The sequence below is a fragment of the Ascaphus truei genome, chromosome 8, assembly GCF_040206685.1.
Source record: "Ascaphus truei isolate aAscTru1 chromosome 8, aAscTru1.hap1, whole genome shotgun sequence".
NCBI classification, from domain to species: Eukaryota; Metazoa; Chordata; class Amphibia; order Anura; family Ascaphidae; genus Ascaphus; species Ascaphus truei.
In genome coordinates this window covers 11,793,575-11,818,245 of record NC_134490.1, presented here as the reverse complement: position 1 = coordinate 11,818,245, position 24,671 = coordinate 11,793,575, and the positions used below count along the sequence as shown (strand labels likewise).

Genomic DNA, 24,671 nt, shown 5'->3' with positions numbered 1-24,671 from the left:
ATCGTTCTTGTAGGTTTACGGGGCACAAAATAGAAGACAATGAAAACCCAGGCAGATTTAGGATCATTTTTTGGAGATGTTAATAAAATACTGTCATTTTTGTACTGTAACTGCTGCACTGGATCTGCTATATAGTGAGAGACACTCACCCGCTTCTATTCTTATTTTTATATGTGGAATATGGGGAGATATCACATTTTTAAGGTCAGCAACTTCAATAGTAAAATGACATAATTAAATAACTTAAATATTACCTATATAGTTGATACATTCATTAATTAATTACTACAAGGACAGATAAAAAGGAGGGATGGGTGGCCTGTTTTGATCCGGTCCGTGGATTTCCGCTGCTCATTTTACCGAAGAGGAAGAGGAGGAGGAGGAGTTCCATTTAGTAGTATCTCCAGTTGTATACATCCCCTCAAACCTGCCTCCAAATAAATTAGGGAGAGATGGCTGTGGTAAAAAAGGAGCACACCTGAGGTACACTGGGAGATACGCTATTGGCTATGCAAAGTATATTTAAATAAGTCACATCCCACACTTCCTAAAAGGATTTCCATAATAACTATATAAGCCTAAAGCACATAGTGACTGGAATGGTGTACTGGTGTCAGGCCCAACACAACTAGGACCCGCAACCACTGCTTTTCAGGCAGCCGCTCTAGGAGTGTGAGCTAAACCAGCTGCTGGGTAGCAGCATTGTAACTGTCTAATAGCATATCTCTAAGGGATATTTATTTTGTTGATTGTAACCTTGAAAGGACTTCAAGCACATAATAGTATGTACTGAGGGCTATGAGTTACTGAGGCCAGGGGAGATTACATTAAACACAGGTTTTCTGACACACAAGTAAAAACAAGGTGTAGCACAGCAAATAAATCAGGTTAGAGAGAAAATTACCTGTTGACTTGAGTTAGTACTTCTAATCTTATAAAGGATAAAGACTGGGCCATATTTACTAAGCAGTGTTCTGCCATCAGGCACCTTCGGTGCTGGAATACATTACAGGCTATTCAAATCAATGGACTGTACGGTGTCTTCCCGCGACAGGTTGTCTCGTGGCAGAAGACTGCTTATTAGATATGCTTCTCTGTCCTGGAAGAGGGCCAAGTGCTTTGCACAGGTCTGTGCACTCTGAAAATTCTCCTACCTCCACTAAAGATCTGCCGTTGTAGTTATGATTGTATATATTCATACATCCACCTCTGTATATATCTGCCTATTTTGTATTTGCATGTATTCGTACATCTGCCTATAGTGTACATTTTATTTACTTGGCAAGGCTTGAATTCCAATCCCCTTTCTTACCCCTGTTTTGAAATTCATTGATAGGAATAAAAAGGCACTGTTTCATCGGTATAGGTATACTTGTGTTGAAGCTAGTGACTGGCACATTAAGTGCTTGCTAGGGCTTCTAGTGTGAAGGTCACTGCTCATTCAGGGCATGTTTAGTAACACACATCTGAGTTTGTATTGTGTGCATTGATTGTTGAAAGAACGAGCTGGATATGTGATGTATAAACATGGTAATGCAGCTATTTCTCTGCATAATGAGCTCAAGTGGCGGTCCCATAAAAAGTATCACAACATACTGTACAATGCATCATTAATAGAAACATGTTACAGGGACACAGAGCTGCAGCAGCGACTTGCAGCGGTGCCGCTGTTTCTGGGTTAAACATCTGGGAATTCACCCAACTACAGGAAAGTTTCCTCTTGCCCTGAAAGATCTGCAGGGTACGTTCTCTCGCTATGATCATACCATGCGAGACCAACACCGGGTAACCTGCCCCCTTCTTATATACATTGCCAGTTTTTTACTTATGTCTTGTAAGTGGGCATTTGTCACTTCTGTTATCTTTTTACACTATGGAGCGTGCGCTTCTCATTTTTGTCTTTTAGGATGTCTCCTGGATGTGGTCCATCTTAGGGAAAGCAGCCATAGACTCCTCAACATACGATGGCTTTTCCCTACAGACTCTGAATTGTTTAAAGCAGGGGGGCTTAACTCCACGCCCCTGAACCCCCCCCCCCCCCACCACCCCTTCAACCTCCCCCACAGGTCAGTTTTTCAGGATATTCCAGTTTCAGCACAGGTGGCTCAATCAGTCTCTGCTTCAGCACTGTTGGCCCAATCAGTCCCTGCTTCGGCACATGTGGCTATATCAGTTCCTGCTTCAGCACAGGTGCCTCAATCTTCAACTGAGCCTCTGATTGTGCCACCTGTGCTGAAGCTTGGATATCCTGAAAACCTGACCTGTTGGGGGTGGGGTGGGGGGGCTTGATGACTGGAGTTGAGCACACCTGGTTTAAAGGAACGTTTTTGGATCCTTATCCAGTTACCACTTGCACCCTGATTTTCTACTAGGGCAATTATGTGAACAAATTATCTGTTCATGTGATCTATAGGGCAACATGTTTTTCTATTTTTGATAGTTGATTCACAGTCAAATACATTTGGTTTGATATCATTTTTGCACATAAGTCTAATTTGCACATATATTTATATAATATCTTTTTATTGTTTATCACCATTGTATTTTTACATCATTACATAGAAACACACAGTATACCACTACATTGAAAACACTGCGAGCGCAGAATTTGTATATTTTTCTCATGTTCAAATGTTAGTTTGAACGGAAACTGAGAAGATTGAAAATTAAAAGACATTTTTTATAAGTATATTGAAAATTAGAAAATGTTACTGAATTAGAAAAATATACTGAAAATGAGAAATGAGGTGATATTGTCATATGGCTGTGAATTGAAACACAGGAATTATACACACACACACACACATGAAAGTGTGGCATATATCAATAACAATGTACTGTAATATCTTGTATTGATTAACGTATTTTCTTTTCCAAAGGACTTTGCAGCTACAGTATGCGGGCTCCCATCATTTTCTTATCATTAACCTCTTTGCTGCCATTACCGTGTGGGACCACTCTCGCAAGGGATTCATTTACATCTTTAAGCATCTTTACTGATCCCTTCCCCCCGTCTGTTCAACTTATTAGGTTCTGAGTCCTCGTGGAGATGCTGCCAACAATGACTTAATTATTGGTTTTTAAACAAGAATCTGTTCATTGGCCTACATGTTTGGGATCCCCATAAAGATACATTATTATCTCATTGCAGATCATGACAACTAATTTCACCAAGGTGGCAAAGAAAAAAGAATATTGACTCATAACCAGGTCAGCTTGTGTTATGCATCTCACTTTCTGAGCATATTAGGTAAATGCATTCTAATACTAATTCAATTTGCCAAGATCAAGAAGGCTGCACTGTTGCAGTGGTCATCGCTGGTGTAATGTAATTAAAGTTTGAATGAGGCAAGACCATTACTGAGCATGTGCGTACAATACATGCTCTTATATTTAAAGGGAGGCTGCTTCTTTAGCTTTTTAGCATGAGCTACACATCAAAGCAGCTACACAGAGCAGCATTGCACAGGGGCATTCACATCTCTGTAAGAGACAAGACATTTCTGAATTAGCAAAGAAAGGTTGGCTGACAGTTTCCATTGAGAACAATCCTTGCTTGACCAGGTCCTTTCTGTTTTTGTTCGAGTCAGTGTATTTAATAAGTATGGATTACCAGTCTCTAAGAAGGGGAATCACTTGTCCACCTGAAGATGCCAATTGCTCCAGGATACTGGATTCTCTGAGCATCTGGAATAACTCTGAAGTCAATGCTTATAAACTAGTGGAACTCCCACCTATTCCGACCACGGTAAGTTCTCGTACCCTAATCCATATTATCCCTCTATTGTAAAGGAATTATTTATAAAGGTAAACTCTCTAACAAATTGCAAAGTATCAGAAAACCAAAGGACCCTTAAATATGTTCCGTCCTTTCTTTAATTCTCATCCACCTTTAATTTATCAGGAGACAATACTATTTCAATATTTTGCATACGCCACAAAAACGTAAAGCATACCAGCATATAGCCCTAGTTAAGTGGTAAAAAGTTTATGTAACATTAAAGCATTTAATGGCTTGAGAATAGTGATGTCAGCATAATCGTGCATTTTGTTAATGAGAGTTTATAGGAATGTCAACCTCGAGGCATCGAAATCAGTGAGATTTCTGGTTCTACAACTAAAAATGTAATTTTAACGGAAAAAAAGGGCAGAATTTTAATGGTAAATCCACTTAAGTCTACATTGCCACTTGTGCTAAAAATCAGTTAGACTGAAAATGTGTGAGCAGACATTCACGAGTATCGCATGTTACACTTTGAAGAAGCTGCGAGCTGTATATTCTGCTTGAATGCATCTTATATACAGTATGCTCATTGGTATTCTAATGCAACACATATATAAGGAGAGAAATCATATTCTTTAATAATGCGATGATATAAACGACCGCATAGTAGGAATAGACACACAAGAATAATATTGTTCAATGAAATGCTAAATTTGATCTATTATCCAAAGGATTTATTATCACTTTGTTATTCATTTCCTTTTTTACTTGTGTTTCAAAGTAGATTTATTTTGTATGATGCTGGTGGACTGCTGGGTGTTGTACATGAAATGTACACAATTATGTTTTGCTCTGAAGAGCTTACAATTAAATGTTTGATAAAAAGCAAGTAATGTTGTTCTAAAATAATTATTACAAAAACTTTACTGTGAGAGAAACTTTTTGTACTGTATGTAATACAAATGAAATGAGAGCAGAAAGACATTACCAGTGTACACAGTAGAATTGTTTGTCTATGCTGTGTGTGGTCCGGGTCTAACTATCTCTCACCAGTTAGATACCAGAAAGGGAATAACCCTAAGTGCAGCTCAGTTGAGGGAGGTTTGCGAAGAACATGTCTCCAACATGTCTCCAACTTTATAACCTTGAAAGACCATTAAAAGATGTCGTTATTTCAAGGTCTGATCAGGACACAGGAAAGAAAATTACAAGCAACCTTAGAAACCATAGTAATGTATAGTAAGGTTGCTTGCAATAAACAGTTATTTCCAATGAGAGAATACAACAGCATAAAGGTAAGGATCATTGAAGACAGCACACGCAGTCATTCCAACATGACACAGGCAGGAAGATGTGTTACTCGGGGTATCACAGGTTGCATCTTTGCACGTTTGCAGTTTGCAACCGTAAAACTTTGTTGTTTCTTTGTTCCTCAGAAAGATACTGAGCTGTGCAACGGAGCTCTTACCTAGATCATTGTCTTACTTTAATAACTACATACACAATTATTGTCCTTTGGTAGACCCTACACAATGCAATTATATAGTTTACCACCTGGTGCACTGTATGTATATCAGTGGTTCTCAACTCTAGTTCCCAAGACAACCCAACAGGTCAGGGTTTCAGGATAATCCTGTTTCAGCACAGGTGGCTCAATCAGTGGTTCAGTCTCTGACTGAGCCACTGATTGAGCCACCTGTGCTGAAGCAGGGCTAACCCGAAACCCTGACCTGTTGGTGGCCTTTGAGGAGTGGAGGTGGCCACCCCTGATCTAGTCTACTAGATCTTATCCAGTCTATCTAGCTACTGAGCCACTGATTGCAGAATGGAACCTTTGGCAGCGGCCATTTAACCGTGACCAAATCGCCACTGGCACTCCACCGCCATAACTACTGACTGCAGGGCGAGTTGCTGTAGGTCACTTCGCCATCACCACCTTCCGCATGTCCTCAGCGCCTCCCCCATCCGGGCACCTCCACCCCAGCATGTCCACATTGCAGAAGCCATTGAGCTGTATGCTAGATGTTTAAATGTGTAACAGGATTATAATGCGAGTACTGGTACAATGCAAATCATTATCCACATCATAAAGGAACTTGTACATGAGTTTAAAGGTAATAGTTACCTAGGTAGGTATCTCCTACCTACGGCAAAGGTAAAACAACCAGCACAGAAGAGTTCCTAACACCCGTTTGCCAATCCATCGTCTTCTCCTACTGACCAACCTGCACCGTTATAATACACAAGAGCCTGACACAAAATAGCAGGTGTGAAAAGGTGACAGACACTGTACAGTGTGCAACAAATACCACTTGTGAGTACGTCTGACAGCTCTGCAACTCGCAAGAGCAAAACTTCAACTGAGTTTTGTGTCCTTGAATGCATAAGTTAAAAATGGTCCAGTATGTGAAAGTATTTTGTTGTGAAACGTTTACAATTTCTGAACGCTGCATGTACACCGTGAGCATATTACTCCTAACCCAATTAAATTTCGTTTTTGTTTGATCGCATTAACCTGATCCCACATCTCCGTCACTTTCATTCATTGTTAATTTCCTTCCTTTCCTTTTCATATAACAGCTGTGCCTGAGTAAATGTGGTTATTGCCTTATTCACTCTAATTATAGTACGCAAATCAACAGAAGCCATTAATTAACTGGCGTTTTGTACACTACATTAAAGTTTCATGTCACAACAAAGACACACAGTAATATAAATGAACATACTTTATATTCCCAGATTTTCTGGTGCTCAGTGTAATAGTTACAGAGGAAAAAAAGCAGCATCACAGCTGTGAAGTTAATTTACATAACACAATTTGGGTGCTACGTAGCCCTGACAATTGTTTAATCTCATTTGTGACAAAAGTATGAAACTTGAACAGTGGCTAACACAGTCCATACTGCATGTCAAAAGTCCCCCGGCTTCCAAACTGGGGTAAAACCAATGGCAAAACAGTACCATATTAATCAAACAAAAGGGAATCCCATTGAAAGCAGCTGGTGTTTATTTTAAGATAAATAATGTGCCATTCTTCTGTGCTGGTTTTGCCCAAGTTTTGTATCCGGTAGACCTTAGTAAATAAACCCTGTATCTGAGGCTCCACTTTTCAAGACAATAACTTAAGTAAGAAGGATAAAGCACCTAATAGGTGTGAAACGCGTTGGAGGGTCTCTTTACCTTTTTTTTTTTATGGACTAATCAATAAATATATGTGAAAAAGAGACTACTGAGTCTCTCCCAGGGCTCAAACCACCAGTACCCAACCTACGCCCCTGACGTCAGCAGGCCGTTCATTGGCGGAGGTTACGCAACGTCGGGGGCGGAGCTAAGTGCCTGCCTATATACAGGAAGTGTTCACTCGAGTATTTTATTCTTTGATAAAGCACTGGAAGAGAGCGAAACGCGTAAGAGGGATACCTTACCTTCTCCTGTGTATGCTGCTGTATTTTCCACATGAATAAACCTCATTTTTAATAGCTCACGCTTTGCTTGGTCCCCGCTTTTTGACCTGCTGTGCTTTCCTGGTTCCTTACCTTCGTGGACGTCGTGGAACTTCACTGCCTAATCAATAAATATATATTTTTACTATCATTTTGCCTGGCTCTCTTGGCTGTGCGCTGCTGAATTTTTATATCTCACAATAACTTAAGTAAGACTCGCTAAATAAGGCGCAAATGTAACAAATAGCAAGAAGAATGAGAAACTTTGGTATGACCTTGGGATTATGATTATGGCTAATTGGAACAGTACATCCACAAGTCCTAGAGAAGGAGGGAGGGAAATTAAAACCAAACAGAAAGGAAGAGGAACAGAAAGTTGTATTCATGATTTAGGAGCTGATTCTATATGTGCCAAAAATGCTCTGATCAGAGGTTTGAGAACATGTAGAATCAGCCCTTTAATCTTTGTCCAATATGTTTACATTTCACCCAAATCCTATTTATTAAAGAATCAAATTCCAACTGAGACAAACCACAAGAAATCAATGTAATTGACAGGCTTAAAAAACCAAACATATTTATGAATTCGTATAACACTCCCAATGAGAGGAAGTATATGCTATTTTTACAATCCAGTCAAAACGAACATATTTAATATGTACATATATTAGAAACATATTTCTAACACGGTGTAGCATAAAACTGAAGAAAGGAATTGTAGAAAGCAAGGAAAAGACTGCTTCAAATTAGCAAATGTGTTTATGCTTAAATACTGAATTAGGGTCACCAGGTGTCCGGTATTGAACCGGACACTCCTGTATTTGGACTCTCTGCCCAGTTTAAAATTAGAGGTAATACTGGACACATGTGTCCGGTATTATCTCTCTGGAAATAGTGACCTGAATGACTTGGGGGGCTGCGGGATTTCCCTGAGCAGGGCTGGTGCTAGCAGTCTGGGCAGCTTCCTCCATCCTGATTGGCTGCATTACCAGGTGTCAGGAGCCTGAGGGTTTGGGGCCAAAGAGAGGAGGAAACAGCATTGAGCAGAGAAAGGTGTGTGTGTCTGAGGTGTGTGGTATGTGTGATCTGTGGGGGTGAGAATGACAAGGAGGGGGGTGAGAATGACAGGGAGGGAGGCGAGAATAACAGGGAGGGGGTGAGAATGACAGGGAGGGGGGCGAGAATGACAGGGAGGGGGGCGAGAATGACAGGGAGGGAGGTGAGAATGACAGGGAGGGGGCGAGAATGATAGGGAGGGGGGCGAGAATGACAGGGAGGGGGTGAGAATGACAGGGACAGGGGCGAGAATGACAGGGAGGGAGGTGAGGTGAGAATCACAAGGAGCAGGGGTGAGAATAACCGGGAGGGGGTGAGAATGAAAGGGAGGGGGTGAGAATGACAGGGAGGGGGCGAGAATAACAGGGAGGGGGGCGAGAATAACAGGGAGGGGGTGAGAATGACAGGGAGGGGGGTGAGAATGACAGGGAGGGGGTGAGAATGACAGGGACGGGGGCGAGAATAACAGGGAGGGGGGTGAGAATGACAGGGAGGGGGTGAGAATAACAGGGAGGGGGGTGAGAATGACAGGGAGGGGGTGAGAATGACAGGGAGGGGGAAGGTGAGTGACAGGGTGAGGATGACGGATGGGGAGGTGAGAATGACAGGGAGGGGGTGAGAATAACAGGGAGGGGGGTGAGAATGACAGGGAGGGGGAAGGTGAGTGACAGGGTGAGGATGACGGATGGGGAGGTGAGAATGACAGGGAGGGGGTGAGAATAACAGGGAGGGGGGTGAGAATGACAGGGAGGGGTGAGAATGACAGGGAGGGGGAAGGTGAGTGACAGGGTGAGGATGACGGATGGGGAGGTGAGGATGACAGAGAGGGGGTGAGAATGACGAGGAGGGGGGTGAGAATGACAGGGATGGGGGTGGGGGCGAGAATGACAGAGTGGGAGTGGAAGGCCAGGGAGGGGTGAGAATGACAGGGGTGAGGTGAGAATCACAAGGAGCGGGTGAGAATGACAGGGAGGGGGGCGAGAATAACAGGGAGGGGGTGAGAATGACAGGGAGGGGGGTGAGAATGACAGGGAGGGGGGTGAGAATGACAGGGAGGGGGGTGAGAATGACAGGGAGGGGTTGAGAATGACAGGAAGGGGGAAGGTGAGTGACAGGGTGAGGATGATGGATGGGGGGGTGAGAATGACAGGGAGGAGGGGGGGCGAGGATGACAGAGAGAGGGGTGAGAATGACAGGGGGGAGGAGGGGTGATAGAGGATATGGGGAGGGTGGTGATAGGGTGAGGGGTGGGGTGAGGGGGTGAGAGGATGAAGAATGGTGCAGCAATCTTGGAAATGTGTAGTAGAGAAGCATGAAGATGAGAATTGCTCCCCATGGACCTGTATGACTGCAGGTATGTTATCTATAAATGATCTGACCGTTGCGTCATCTTCTCTAAATTTCACTCCACGCACCAATTTGCACCATTTCATATTCTATTGCGTAAAAAAATTCTGGGGAGGGAGTAATTTTTTTCCGAAATAAAATATGAGATGATGCAAATTGTTGCACAAAGTGAAATTTAGAAAACATTACATAATGGTCAGATCATTTCTAGATTATATCTGTAAATGGGAGAAGGATCGGCTCAGTGAGTAAAGGCGCAGACTGGCACTGAGAGGGGAACCTGGTTCAATTCCCGGTGTCAACTCCTTGTGACCTTCATATCCCTGTGCCTCAGGCGCCAAAAACATAGATTGTAAGCTCCAAGGGGCAGGGACTGTCTGCAACATGTCTATATTAGCAGCGCTATACAAGAACATGTACACCGACTTTATTCGAGCACGTCACACCTTTAGCCTTTGTGTCCAGTATTTTTGGAGAAGCCACCTGGGAACCCTAATTATACTGTGTGTCACGGTTTGTGCCTTTAACCAAGTCACTATCTGTTACAGGCTCTCAAAACATTAAAGAGTTTTAGCTTCCTTTGAATGAACATAAGTATCATGCGACTGAACAGTCCTGGCTACATTTAGAGCAGGGGAGCGCAAACTTTTCCAGCTGCGCCCCCCCTGTCTGGCCTGTGCCGAAGCTGCGCCAACCCTTCTACCTTACAGTCATGTCACGGGGTCACGTGACGTCAGGTCACATGACCCGTGGTGTCATTTGACGCCGGTGACGTCACATCACATGACTCCACTTGCCATGGAAACGCATCTGAATCCCGGTAAGTTTTTTTTTGGCCTCACGTGATCCCCCCCCGGCATTAATTTAAATGCCTGGGGAAGAGCGCGGGACCTCTGCCACAGCCCGCGCCTCCCCTGGGGGACTTGCCCCCCAGTTTGCGCACTGATGATTTAGAGGACTCTTAATTCTCTCAGTTCACATTTTCACTTAGCATTTGAAATAATTTCTATTTTGTTAATTTCACTTTTTTTCATCTGTTCCACTTTATATAATGGAACATATCCCTTTATCTGCCTACATTGCTGCACTTATTAATATGTTGTGAAGATACATAATAGGCAGTTGTTTGCTTCTGAATGGATCCTCTTTTTACAGTATCACAAACACAGCGTCTCAATTCAATGTCCTATTTATTTCCAGGAAGTTTTTACTTAAGCAGCGGGGCATGTAAGGCGGGAGCAGATATCATAAGATAATCACATCAGCGGGACACAACAACAAAGTGTTGGCAGACATGTATTGGCAAAAAAAATAATTTAAGCAAATTCATGTATTTTGGGATCTTTGAATAAAGACAAAATAGGTGGAATTGTGGGACAGAAAAGCTGTGTCATACCATACGTATCACTGGAAAAAACCTCAATGAAACAGGATTTTCTCTTCATGCATTTGTTTGGCCAATTATTCCACCACTTTTGCCTTGATACCTTCAGTAGACTCCCTAAATGTTTAAGGTATGTACTTTCTGTGCACTGTCCAGTGTTCACCTATAGGGAGCATGTACACATTTTATACAGAGGCACTAATGCTGAACATTTGGGTACTAAACACCATTGGGTAAATAAGGGCTTTTGTATTACTTTTAGTACCTGCCATTGGCAATATTTTCTTATTGTGACTATAGGTTTCCTCAGGGCCACCAACAGGAAGGGGTCTGCCGGGGTTGGCGTCCCGGGCCCGGTGGGTCAGGGGGCCCGGCCGCTCAGTGTAATAATAAAAAAGGCAGAAACAAAATGCCGTGGGGTATGGCAGCGGCACGCTCGGGTCCTCGGGCTTGTTGCACAAAAAAAAAGCCAGCCGGCGATCCCCGTGCGCATGCGCAGAGGTCTCGGCGCACATGTGTAGTGAAGCACGGTGGACCCGCTCCCAACGTGGGATGGAGGGAAGGCACCTGGGCGAGCCCGCGCCTGCCAACCCAGCTTCCCTCATGCCCACCAACCCAGCTCCCCTTGCGCCAGCCTCCTGCCCTAGGCAGCAGCCGCGGGGACCAGGGGCCGGGGGGGGGGGGGAGAAACTAAATGCTCCCGCGGGAAATAGCCGTCCAATCTCACCATCCCCCCGCCCCTACCTCCTGTGCCCCCCCGAGCCAACCTCCTGTGATCCCCCTCCCTGAACCTACCTCCCGTGACCACACCCCCTGAACCTACCTCCCGTGACCCCCCCCAAGTCTACCTCCCACACACCCCCACCCACAGGTATGCTGCGGGGGGGTGGGAAGGTAGGCTGCGGGGGGGGCAGGAGGTAGGCTGCAAGTGGGGGTGTCGCTGGAGGTAGGCTCGTGGGGGGGAGGGGTGAGACTGGCGGGCCAATTCCTGCCAAGGCAGTCACCCACCCATCCAGGCAGTCACCCACCCAGGAAGTCACCCACTCAGACAGTCAAGGCAGTCACCCACCCAGGCAGTTAGTCAAGGGCAGTCAGTCACCCACCCACCCAGGCAGTCAGTCAAGGGTAGTTAGTCACCCACCCATCCAAGCAGTCAGTCAACCACCCACCAAGGCTGTCACCCACCCACCCAGGCAGTCAGTCACCCACCCAGGCAGTCAGTCACTCACCCACCCAGGCAGTCAGTCAGTCACCAACCCAGGCAGTCAGTCACCAACCCAGGCACTCAGTCACCCACCCAGGCACTCAGTCACCCTCCCAGCCAGTCACTCACCCACCAAGGCAGTAAGTTAAGGCAGTCAATTACTTACCCACCAAGGCAGTCAGTCAATCCCCAGGTAGTCAGTCTCCCACCCACACAGGCAGTCAGTCAATCCCCAGGTAGTCAGTCTCCCACCCACCCAGGCAGTCACCCACCCAGGCAGTCAGTTACCCAGGCATTCAGTCAGTCACCAACCCAGGCAGTCAGTAAGTCACCCACCCAGGCAGCCAGTCAGTCACCTACCCAGGCACTCAGTCACCCACCCAGGCACTCAGTCACCCACCCAGGCACTCAGTCACCCACCCAGGCAGCCAGTCAGTCACCTACCCAGGCAGTCAGTCATCCAACCAGGCACTCAGTCACCCACCCAGGCAGTCAGTCACTTACCCACCCAGGCAGTCACTCACCCACCCAGACAGTCACTCACCCACCCAGGCATTCAGTCACCCACCCCACAGGCAGTCAGTTAACCACCCACCCATCCACATGCCTTCCATCTCCCCTCCAAAACCAGTCCCACCACCTGCCAATTGAAGGACCCCCCTCCGGCCTGTTGAAGGCACCCGCCCCTCCCCCCAGGCCCATACTGAATCCCCCCAGGCCTTTTGTCACAATGGATGTAGCATTGGGTATCTTTTGTTGAAAATATTAAAATAAACAGACTGCATTGTAATGTTTTTTTCTGTATTACAATAAGAAAACAGTTAAGTAAAAGTTGTGCGCTAAAAAAAAAATTGTGGTACAGTAGGTGCGCTATGGGTTGGCGGGGGGGCCGGCTCCTTCCATTTGTCCTGCCCCCCATGATTTCTGTTGGCAAATGACCGAAAAGGGGCTGTGTGTTACGCAGATTTAGACACTCACTCAGTGCAACAATTACACGCGAGTTATATTACTTATGCGACAGGTTTGCTTCTTCTTTGGAGTTTGGAATGGTGAATCAAGCAGCCTCACTCACCATGTGCACATAAGCAGCCTCACTCACCATGTGCACATAAGCAGCCTCACTCACCATGTGTACATAAGCATCCTCACTCACCATATGTACATAAGCATCCTCACTGACCATGTGTGCATAAGCAGCCTCACTGACCATGTGTACATAAGCAGCCTCACTGATCATGTGTGCATAATCAGCCTCACTCACCATGTTTACATAAGCAGCCTCACTCACCATGTGTACATAAGTAGCCTCACTCACCATGTGTACATAAGCAGCCTCACTGACCATGTGTGCATAAGCAGCCTCACTGACCATGTGTACATAAGCAGCCTCACTCACAATATGTACATAAGCAGCCTCACTGACCATGTGTGCATAAGCAGCCTCACTGACCATGTGTGCATAAGCAGCCTCACTGACCATGTGTGCATAAGCAGCCTCACTGACCATGTGTACATAAGCAGCCTCACTCACCATGTGCACATAAGCATCCTCACTCACCATGTGTACATAAGCATCCTCACTCACCATATGTACATACGCATCCTCACTCACCATGTGTATATAAGCAGCCTCACTGACCATGTGTGCATAAGCAGCCTCACAGACCATGTGTACATAAGCAGCCTCACAGACCATGTGTACATAAGCAGCCTCACTCACAATATGTACATAAGCAGCCTCACTGACCATGTGTGCATAAGCATCCTCACTGACCATGTGCACATAAGCAGCCTCACTCACCATGTGTACATAAGCAGCCTCACTCACCATGTGTACATAAGCATCCTCACTGACCATGTGTGCATAAGCAGCCTCACTGACCATGTGTACATAAGCAGCCTCACTGATCATGTGTGCATAATCAGCCTCACTCACCATGTTTACATAAGCAGCCTCACTCACCATGTGTACATAAGTAGCCTCACTCACCATGTGTACATAAGCAGCCTCACTGACCATGTGTGCATAAGCAGCCTCACTGACCATGTGTACATAAGCAGCCTCACTCACAATATGTACATAAGCAGCCTCACTGACCATGTGTGCATAAGCAGCCTCACTGACCATGTGTGCATAAGCAGCCTCACTGACCATGTGTACATAAGCAGCCTCACTCACCATGTGCACATAAGCATCCTCACTCACCATGTGTACATAAGCATCCTCACTCACCATATGTACATAAGCATCCTCACTCACCATGTGTATATAAGCAGCCTCACTGACCATGTGTGCATAAGCAGCCTCACAGACCATGTGTACATAAGCAGCCTCACTCACAATATGTACATAAGCAGCCTCACTGACCATGTGTGCATAAGCATCCTCACTGACCATGTGCACATAAGCAGCCTCACTCACCATGTGTACATAAGCAGCCTCACTCACCATGTGTACATAAGCAGCCTCACTGACCATGTGCACATAAGCAGCCTCACTCACCATGTGCACATAAGCAGCCTCCCTCACCATGTGTACATAAGCAGCCTCACTCACCATATGTACATAAGCAGCCTCACTCACCATGTGTACATAAGCAGCCTCCATCACCATGTGTACATAAGCAGCCTCACTCACCATGTGTACATAAGCAGCCTCACTCACCATGTGTACATAAGTGCCTCCCTCACCATGTGTACATAAGCAGCCTCACTCACCATGTGTACATAAGCAGCCTCCCTCATCATGTGCACATAAGCAGCCGCACTCACCATGTGTATATAAGCAGCCTCACTGACCATGTGTACATAAGCATCCTCACTCACCATGTGTACATAATCAGCCTCACTCACCATGTGTACATAAGCAGCCTCGCTCACCATGTAGCCATACCTGTAGTTTTTCCATCCGCAACATTGCAAAGATACGCCCTTTCCTCTGTTGCTCTACTGCTAAATCTCTAATGCAGGCCCTCATTCTCTCCCATCTCGACTATTGTAACTTTCTGCTGCCTGACCTTCCTGCCTCTCACCTGTCTCCCCTTCAATCTATCCTAAACGCTGGTAGAATCACTTTACTCTTTCCTAAATCTGTCTAAGCATCTCCCCTGCTGAAATCCCTCTCCTGGCTTCCTATCAAATCCCGTATCACAACCAAATTTTCCTCCTCACTTTTAAAGCTTTACACTCTTCTGCCCCTCCTTACATCTCAGCCCCAATTTCTCGCTATACACCATCCCGACTCTTGCGTTCTGCTCAAGGATGTCTTCTATCTATCCTTTTTGTATTTAAAGCCGTCTCCCACCTTAAACACTTCGCACTCACTGCCCCACACCTTTGTAATGCCCTTCCCCTCAATATTCAACTAGCACCCTCTCTATCCACCTTTAAGACCCACCTTAAAACCCACCTCCTTAATGAAGCATATAGGTAGCTCCGTGGCTGATACTATTTATTTATTTATTTATAAAATATTTTACCAGGAAGTAATACATTGAGAGTTACCTCTCGTTTTCAAGTATGTCCTGGGCACAGAGTAAAACAAATAATACATGGTTACAAATACAGTTACATAAATGAACAGGGCATACATTATATACAAGACATTGCGTGCACAATTAAAGAAAATATATATTATGAGCGTATGAAACAGTTACAGACCAGGTTAAAATGTGAGACAGCCTTAGATTTGAAAGAACTTAGACTGGTGGTGGATGTGAGAGTCTCTGGTAGGTTGTTCCAGTTTTGGGGTGCACGGAAGGAGAAGGAGGAACGTCCGGATACTTTGTTGAGCCTTGGGACCATGAATAGTCTTTTGGAGTCTGATCTCAGGTGATAAGTGCTGCAGGTGGTAGGGGTGAGGAGCTTGTTCAGGTCGCTGGGTAGCTTGCCCATGAAGAATTTAAAGGCAAGACAGGAAAGGTGAACTTTTCGCCTAGACTCTAGTGTTGACCAATCTAGTTCTTTGAGCATTTCGCAGTGATGTGTGTTATAGATGCATTGGAGAACAAAACAACAAATTGAATTGTAGAGGGTGTCAAGTTTGCTAAGGTGGGTTTGAGGAGCCGAGCCATATACTATGTCTCCATAGTCAATAATTGGCATTAGCATCTGCTGTGCGATACGCTTTCTGACCAGGAGACTTAGGGAGGATTTGTTCCTGTAAAGTACCCCTAGTTTGGCATAGGTCTTGGTTGTCAGGGTATCAATGTGCATCCCGAATGTTAAGTGGGAGTCAAACCATAAGCCCAGGTATTTAAAACTAGTGACAGGTGTTAGGGTGGTGTTAGCTTTGGTTCTAATCAGGAGCTCAGTCACTGGAAGCTTTACAAATTTAGTCTTGGTCCCAAATACCATTGTTACAGTCTAGTCAGTGTTTAAAAACAATTTGTTTTGGGAAATCCAGTTTTCGAGTTTCAAAAAGTCAGACTGAAGTATGTGTTGAAGGTCAGAGAGGCTATGGCTGTGTGCATATAGGATTGTGTCATCTGCATACATGTGTATTGAGGCTTCCTGACAAGCTGTGGGGAGATCATTAATGATCACTGAGAAGAGTAGGGGCCCCAGAACAGAGCCTTGTGGGACGCCACAGGTGATAGGCAGGGGGTTAGAGTTAGAGCCAGAGATGGACACATGTTGGGATCTACCTGATAGGTAGGACTGAAACCAGTTTAAAGCATGTTTCCCTATTCCAGAGCTCTGGAGTTTGTTAAGCAGGATAGCATGATCAACTGTGTCAAAAGCCTTTGTATACACTTCATACATCGACCGTGGCTGCAGACACACTTACCAGAACACCTTCCTACTGTGTCTGTACGTTCTTCCTACTTACCAATTCTATTGTAAGCTCTTCGGGGCAGGAACTCCTTTTCTTAATGTTATTTTTATGCCTGAAGCGCTTATTCCCATTATGCGTTATTTGTATTATTTGATATTTATATGATTATGTCACATGTATTACTTCTGTGAAGCGCTTATTATAAATGGCAATATATAAATAAAGCTATAAACACACATACACACATACACACATACACACATACATACATACATACAAACATACATACATACAGTAGGGTCGTTGTTTTTACTGTACATCTTATGGGGAAGTTTTGTTTTTTACATTCCCACCATAGCCGTATCATATCTGTCCTTAAGTTCTTTTAAAATATAATGAACAAAACAAATAGGTTGTGCTAAATCTATAAATAATATATATTATGTATATATATAATATGTATAAGTTTATGGTGAACATAAGTGTGTGTGAGTGTAACCTAATATTCTATGTGTGCGAGAATAAGAGGCGGCTGCCTAAGATGAGACTCCGACCACCTGGTCAGAGAATAGTGTAATGAGTGAAAAAGAAATAATCTCTGGCGCCTATAACATGTACAAGCGGTGTCCAAGCGGAGAGTCACTTGGACACCACTTGCCAGTAACCGAGACACCATGCACACCGAATAGACGAGCCTGGAGCATCTGTGCCACAGTTGAGAGGGGATACTCTTTGATTTATCCACTGGCTACTACCACTTTCCATCTGGTAAGTGGGCATTTCATCTACAGTAGTGGAGTCTATTGTGGGACTTATTCCATTGAGAGATAATATATAATTTTAGTGGATTACTATTTTTAGTGTTGTTTTAATAAATGTTTTTTTATTCATTGCAGTTCACCTGTTGTACGTTTTAGCTTCCAGTAGATATTTTTTGTTAGTTATGTTTTCTGTTATTATTATCTCAGTCTTGCAGTATTACGCTATGTATTTTGTTTGTTTTTGTATTCCATGCGTATGAAATCATCACCTCTGGGATCTCATCCTGGATTTTGATACATCTGCCAGTCCTGGTGGTATATTTATTATTTATTTTGTTATGCTACATATATTGTACATGTCGTAGGCGCCAGAGATTATTTATTTTTCCCTCTTTAAAATATAATGGTCGCACTGAACAGTAGTAGAAATATACATGAACAGTTATTATTGTGCTAAATATATTCACCTTTTAATGAATTCGATTATACGACTGATTTTATCTCATCATTTGGCGTTGCTTAGGAAACACCTAGGACTGACGCCCGCCATGTCTATCCTACTGCCGATGTCCCAGACCACGTACACTATACAATTGGGGCCGTTATCCTTGCGGTGGGAATCACAGGCATGCTGGGTAATTTCCTGGTCATGTATGCTTTCAGCAGGTACCTTCATATTCCTTTCTATATACATTTCAAGGGAATAGACCATAAGTTGTCTTGCAGCGCTGGCAGGTGAGTGACACTGCTTACTTAATATGGACCAGCAAACATGCAAGAAGAATGCTTGCACTATGAATTTCTAATTAAACTTATGGTTGAAAACCAGCTGTTTCCTACTTAAAATCCAAAGCTGGAGATTGGATTGTCTTAGACAGTTGTTAATGAAAGTAAGTAATGCGTTATCAAGTCAGTACGCTTAATCTCCATATTTGGAAGTCAATGTTAATCTCATCAACTGTAAGAAATGCTCCCTCCTCCGCTCCCCAAGCATGGCATGACCTAAATCCAGGAAATCAATGGCGTAGATCAGCGCTAATTTACTGCTTAGCATGGAGGAAAGGGTGCTTCAGGTCAATAGCTAAAACCATGCTAGAAAATTCAAGTTTGCTGGATCTTGGAAGCTAAATGAAAGTTAACTCAGCTTCTGTGATATAAATTGGCAATTAGGTAATACAGGTTGTTGCTAGTAGGTAATATGGGCAGAACAAAGGACTCGGGGCCATCCCTTAAGGTTGGAGGGGAGGAGATTTCACCAGCAACAAAGGAAAGGGTTCTTTACAGTAAGGGCAGTTAAAATGTGGAATTCATTACCCATGGAGACTGTGATGGCAGATACAATAGATTTGTTCAAAAAAAGGTTGGACATCTTTTTAGAAAGGAAAGGTATACAGGGATATACCAAATAAGTAAACATGGGAAGGATGTTGATCCAGGGATTAATCCGATTGCCAATTCTTTGGAGTCAGGAAGGAATTTATTTTTCCCTTTAATGAGGTTTTTTGATTGCCTTCCTCTGGATCAATAAGTAAGTATAGATATAGGATAAAGTATCTGTTGTCTAAATTTAGCATAGGTTGAACTTGAAGGACGTACGTCTTTTTTCAACCTTATCTACTATGTAACTATGTAACAGGTTGTTGTTGCCAGTTAGGTAATACAGGCTGTTGTTGCCAGTTAGGTAATACAGGTTGTTGCCAGTTAGGTAATACAGGTTGTTGCCAGTTGAACCAACTCTCAAATGACGAGATGTTATTTCTTTCTCCTCGCACACTTGCAGAAGTAGAAGTCTCAGGACCCCCGCCAACACGTTCATTATCAACCTCGCTCTCACTGATTTCTTAATGTGCATAACTCAGGCGCCGGTGTTTTTCACGACAAGCCTTCACAAAAGATGGGTCTTTGGAGAGAAAGGTACGTACATGAGATAATAATAAAAAAGTGTATTGCAGAGCACGACACATGGACTTTTCCAAGCATGAGGCCCCTGTCCCACAGAGCTTACATTCAAATGTTGGTACCTGAGGCACAGGGAGATAAAGGGGGATGTGAATACAAAATGGTGCAATTTGCTCCAAACACGTAGCAAATATTTGTATTTGCGTCAACTGGCCAGTAGCGACCTATGCATGAATCTTGATCACTTTGCTTCTTGCATTTGGCGCAGAGGCTAACGCCACATAATCTCAGTGGGTTTATTTGGCACAAAGAGAAAGGAATCCTGCACCAGTTAAAGGTGTAACTTTTGATACATCTCATTATAATAATACTCTGAATATATACTCCTCCCATAATGTCTCCTGTAACTCCTCTCCAAAACGATCATGGCACAAGTGCAGCAAAAAATGGGCCATACATATCCCCCCCATAGTCACATATTCACTAAGCAGTCTTCTGCCATAATATACGTTTCTGCGCCTGAGAGCCCATTGACTTGAAATGACTGTAAGGTGTATTCCATCATCGACGTCTTATGGTAGAAGGCTGCTTAGTAAATATGACCTTAAGTTAGTTTGACAAGGTCGCAGGGAGAGCTGACGAGCTTTGAAGGCTGTGAAATGACCACTTAGCTAGTCCTTCAGCGAATAACACTGTAAAAATGATAAAACATTGTTCAAAAACAGTACTTGGTCAAGTTTTTAGTAGAAAGTAGAAAAATACTGCTGCCTCGTAAGCAAACACACGGGGGGTTATTTACTGAGGTCTCCTAGCTCTACAACTGCAATAAAATCAGTGCAACAAAAAAAGAACAGCACCTTATTTAGCAAAGAAAACACTAAACGTTCATTGCCAACTTTCTTACTAGTTATTAGTTCATGCACATCATTTATTAGTGGACTTTATTACAGCTTCACGTTATTATAAAGACTTTATTTTAACACGTGATGTATTGTTTTGCAAAGTCAATTAAGTAGGAAAACATCTTCATTAAGCTCCACATCTGCACATCCTAAAACCACCACTGGCCATAATGCTATTCAAATAGTCAATGTTCAGAAATTTATCTCAAAGGTTTGGGGATATACAGTATGTATAATAACATTGGCAGAAATAGTGTAGCACTAGTGTGTGAAGTGAATCGACTTAGATCATGTCCTTTTTACGAATCAGTCTACAGAGGAGGCCCCATTAAAGCGGTATGGGGGCTTTAATTAGAGGCAGTTTTAGCGTTGGAACATACAGGCTGCGTAATGCGCCTTTGTAACGTAACATAAGCCAGCAATAAACAGCTGTCAACATTAATTATTTTTTTAATTGCTGCAGCAGAGAAAAACTGTAGACACGCCCATATACACGTCACTTACCATGATGTAAATACGTTGATGATGCTAGGAGCGCTGTCTGACGCACTGCACGCAAACGCAGAAGTCAATGTATCACAAATGGCAAGCGACGGCCGCACAAGGTACTCTAGGACAGGGGTGCGCAGACTTTTTCATCTGCGTCCCCCTGCCTGCTCTGCACCCCTGCTTGCACCCCCTCCCCCCATTACTCTGTTACCGGCCTTTCTGACATCACAACGTCATGTGAAGTTGCATTCCCATGGCAACTTGGCGTCATTTGATGCCACGTTGCCATGGTGGCGCGTCACCAGAAGTCATCGGAGACAAGGTACAGAGGCCTTGCACGCTCACCCGGCATTTAATTTAAATGCTTTAGGAAGAGCGGAGCCTCTGTAAGCACCGCCCCCTCGCGCCCCCAATTTGCGTACCCCTGTTCTAGGAGTTTTTGACAGTTTTCAAAGATTTCGCCCTTTTTTCCCTCTCGTAAACAGCTCCCTAAATCTTTACAACACCCCATGATCATGAATGGTAGAGTATAATAGAGCTGCAAGAGGTTCATGGTGAGCGGAGGTCTATAGTAAGGATAGCGAATTTAACGTTGTTCATCTTGTTACCCCCCCCCCGTATGCCTTTTAATTATGCAGAATTAATTTCTTAAGTCTGTTTCTGATGTCTCTGAAGTTTGTTCATAGCTAGTAAAAGAGTTCCATTGGACATGCCATACACATAGGTTTTTATATATGTTTTTTTTAATGATGTGCCTGTTTAATGCAATGTTTTTAGATAATAAGGCAACTGTACTATAACCTTCCATTTAATGATCTGTGGATGCACTTATAAGTTATACATCTACTTGTCTATTCCAACCGGCATACATATATGGACTTCATATCTCACAGAGTTGTGACGAGCAGTGCTTAATTCACCTGTTTTATAATCCACTTGTGTTCTGTTTTGATAGGCTGTGAGTTATATGCTTTCTGCGGCGCTCTCTTTGGAATCACGTCCATGATTACATTGATGGTGATTGCTCTGGATAGGTATTTCGTAATCACACGACCACTTGCCTCCATTCGAGGGATATCCAAGAAAAAGGCTGTGCTAATCCTTTTAGGTGTTTGGCTGTATTCTTTGGCATGGAGCCTTCCTCCCTTCTTTGGTTGGAGTAAGTTAGATGATTTAACAATAATGATGTGTCGTTTGATAGATGCCCTGAAATAGGAGTTAGACAGTGGGCTCTCTCTCAGACTCAAATGGGATTTAGATGTCAAGCCAGAGCTCAGAGACAGAAAGATTATTGGCTTGTAATGAATCTTCAGTTATTTAACCAACAAGGATAACACTCCATGCATCTTCAAAAAAATGTAATTGCTCAAACACTTTTGCCTGAATCACATTAGCGCAATAACAAAACTAAACGAAAAACTGATTAAACCAGGAACATCTAAAAATGCACAAAAAAAGATTATGCAACCTTATATAGTCCTATAGACCTGTAAATACATTGGATTAATTGAGGCTATGTCAGGTTACAGGACAAACACAAGAAATATCTATACACACTATATGCTTGAATGCATTTTACACATTCACATTATTGGATCAGCATTACAATGTTGTATTAACATCATTGTACTAGTTCAGGAGTGGCCAACTCCAGTCCACAAGAGCCACCAGCAGCTCAGGTTGAGCCACCTGTGCTGAAGCAGGGATATTCTTAAAACCTGATCTGCTGGTGGCCCTTGAGGACTGGAGTTGGCCACCCCTGTATAAGAGACCCATCAACCACTTTTTCTGGTATTAGATTGTTTTCGTATGGACGTTACGCTTATTCGCTTTCAAGACACATGGGTTAATTCAGATTAAATCCTGCCCACCACAACAGCCTCGTCCAATTTTCTAACAGACCTGAAAAAAAAGTTCTTCATAGAAAAGCAGTTAAATGAAATTCATGCCACTTCTTCTGTCTTTTGAAGGTGCTTACGTTCCTGAAGGTCTCCTTACCTCCTGCTCCTGGGACTACATGACCTTCACTCCTTCAGTTAGAGCCTACACTATGCTTCTCTTCTGCTTTGTCTTCTTCATCCCCCTCTTTGTCATCATATACTGCTACATCTTCATCTTCAAGGCCATAAAGAATACAAACAGGTGAATCATTATTCTACACTAATGGTTACTTTTCACATTGCAATTCCTATCTTGTGTGACATCAGCATAAGTGATAGAGTGAAGGCGCAATATGAATCCCCATATGTTTGGTAACCATTTTCACTTCTCTTATAAACAGGGCGGTTCAGAAAATAGGTTCAGATGCCAACAAAGAATCTCAGAAACAATATCAAAAAATGAAGAATGAATGGAAAATGGCAAAAATCGCCCTGATTGTCATACTCCTTTATGTCATTTCATGGTCCCCGTATTCTACAGTAGCGCTGGTGGCTTTTGCTGGGTAATTATCAGTGTGATGGTATATTAGCGTTACACAGTGATAATTGTGTGTCTATAGTTATATGCAAATTGGAAAAGGTATTGTGATTAAAGAATTCAAAGTAGGGTCCAAAGATCAGTCTGTGGGTCTGATCTTCAAAGGTCTAAACCAGTGGTTTCCAACCTTTTTTGGTTAAGGAACCCTGTGTGAAATTCTGCGGAACCCCAACCCGCTCTAATAGCGCGCCTGAGATCAGGTACGCTGTAAGGAACCCCAACCCTCTCTAATAGCGTTTCTGAGATCAGATGCATTGTAAGGAACCCCAACCCTCTCCAATAGCGTGTCTGAGATCAATTGCATTGTAAGGAACCCAACCCTCTCTAATAGTGTGTCTGAGATCAGATGCATTGTAAGGAACCCCAACCCTCTCTAATAGCGCGTCTGAGATCAGATGCATTGTAAGTTCTTCTGTATTTGGTACAGTTTTCAAATGATCTGAAAATTTTAGGGGACCCTTTAGGGATGCCCAGGGAACTCAAGGGTTCCTAAGAACCCCTGTTGAAAAACACTGGTCCAAACTGTAAATTGCCATGTGTACAAGAACAAAGGAAACAGTGGCCCTTAATCAGTAAATTGCAAAAACGGCGACCATAATGGGGCGTTCTGTGCGAAATCTGGGCCATATCGCAGTTAACAGAATAAGGGCCAGTGTTACCATATATACCTGCCTAAATATATTTGACAATGCACAATAAACATGCAGAATGGTGGGAGAATATAACTAATGGTCCAGTTCAGCTTCTTGGGACCTTGTGTAAGTAAATTTATTGCCCGGTCCCTCCGATATCAAAACTAGATTGTAAGCTCTGTGATACAGTATTCCTTAGTCCCATAAATCCTGCTATGTACAGTGATGATTATACTGGAATAATATTATTTAAAAAGAGGATTCACCAGGTAAATTGGGGAAACAATACAGGTGCCACGTTTTTGGTCTGGCTCCAGCAGCCAATAGAAAAGCTGCAACCTTACCGGGAAATGGGAAAAAAACAGAGCAGCTGCTGTTATTATTATCTTTGTTCGTATGTATATATATATGTGCTGCTGTTTCATCAGTACATCAGTTTAACTCAAGAAATCAAGTCCACAAAAGTTTACGACACTTGATTAATTTGTTGCATTGCTGCTTTAAATAAACAGGGACACTTGCAAATTTCAGTTGCTATACAGGGAAATCCCTCACACAAGCGACACCTTCTCTGG

The 24,671-nt window shown here is 43.5% G+C and overlaps 1 protein-coding gene across 5 annotated transcripts in view; it reads left to right on the top strand.

Annotated features, from left to right (window-relative positions):
* Positions 1–1,629: 1,629 nt before the first annotated feature.
* OPN4 (opsin 4) overlaps positions 1,630–24,671 on the top strand; it is a 47,544-nt gene continuing 24,502 nt past the window's right edge. For 2 of the 5 annotated variants that reach the window (XM_075610560.1, XM_075610562.1), the window contains exons 1-7: positions 1,630–1,741; positions 3,152–3,748; positions 18,220–18,431; positions 19,477–19,610; positions 21,942–22,145; positions 22,957–23,128; positions 23,268–23,429. In XM_075610560.1, coding sequence (XP_075466675.1) covers positions 3,605–3,748; positions 18,220–18,431; positions 19,477–19,610; positions 21,942–22,145; positions 22,957–23,128; positions 23,268–23,429 — 1,028 coding nt within the window. In that variant the 5' untranslated portion in view covers positions 1,630–1,741; positions 3,152–3,604. Of the gene's footprint in view, positions 1,742–3,151; positions 3,749–18,219; positions 18,432–19,476; positions 19,611–21,941; positions 22,146–22,956; positions 23,129–23,267; positions 23,430–24,671 lie in introns of those variants that run through there. The other 3 variants (XR_012803431.1, XM_075610559.1, XM_075610561.1) reach the window with 2 other exon arrangements.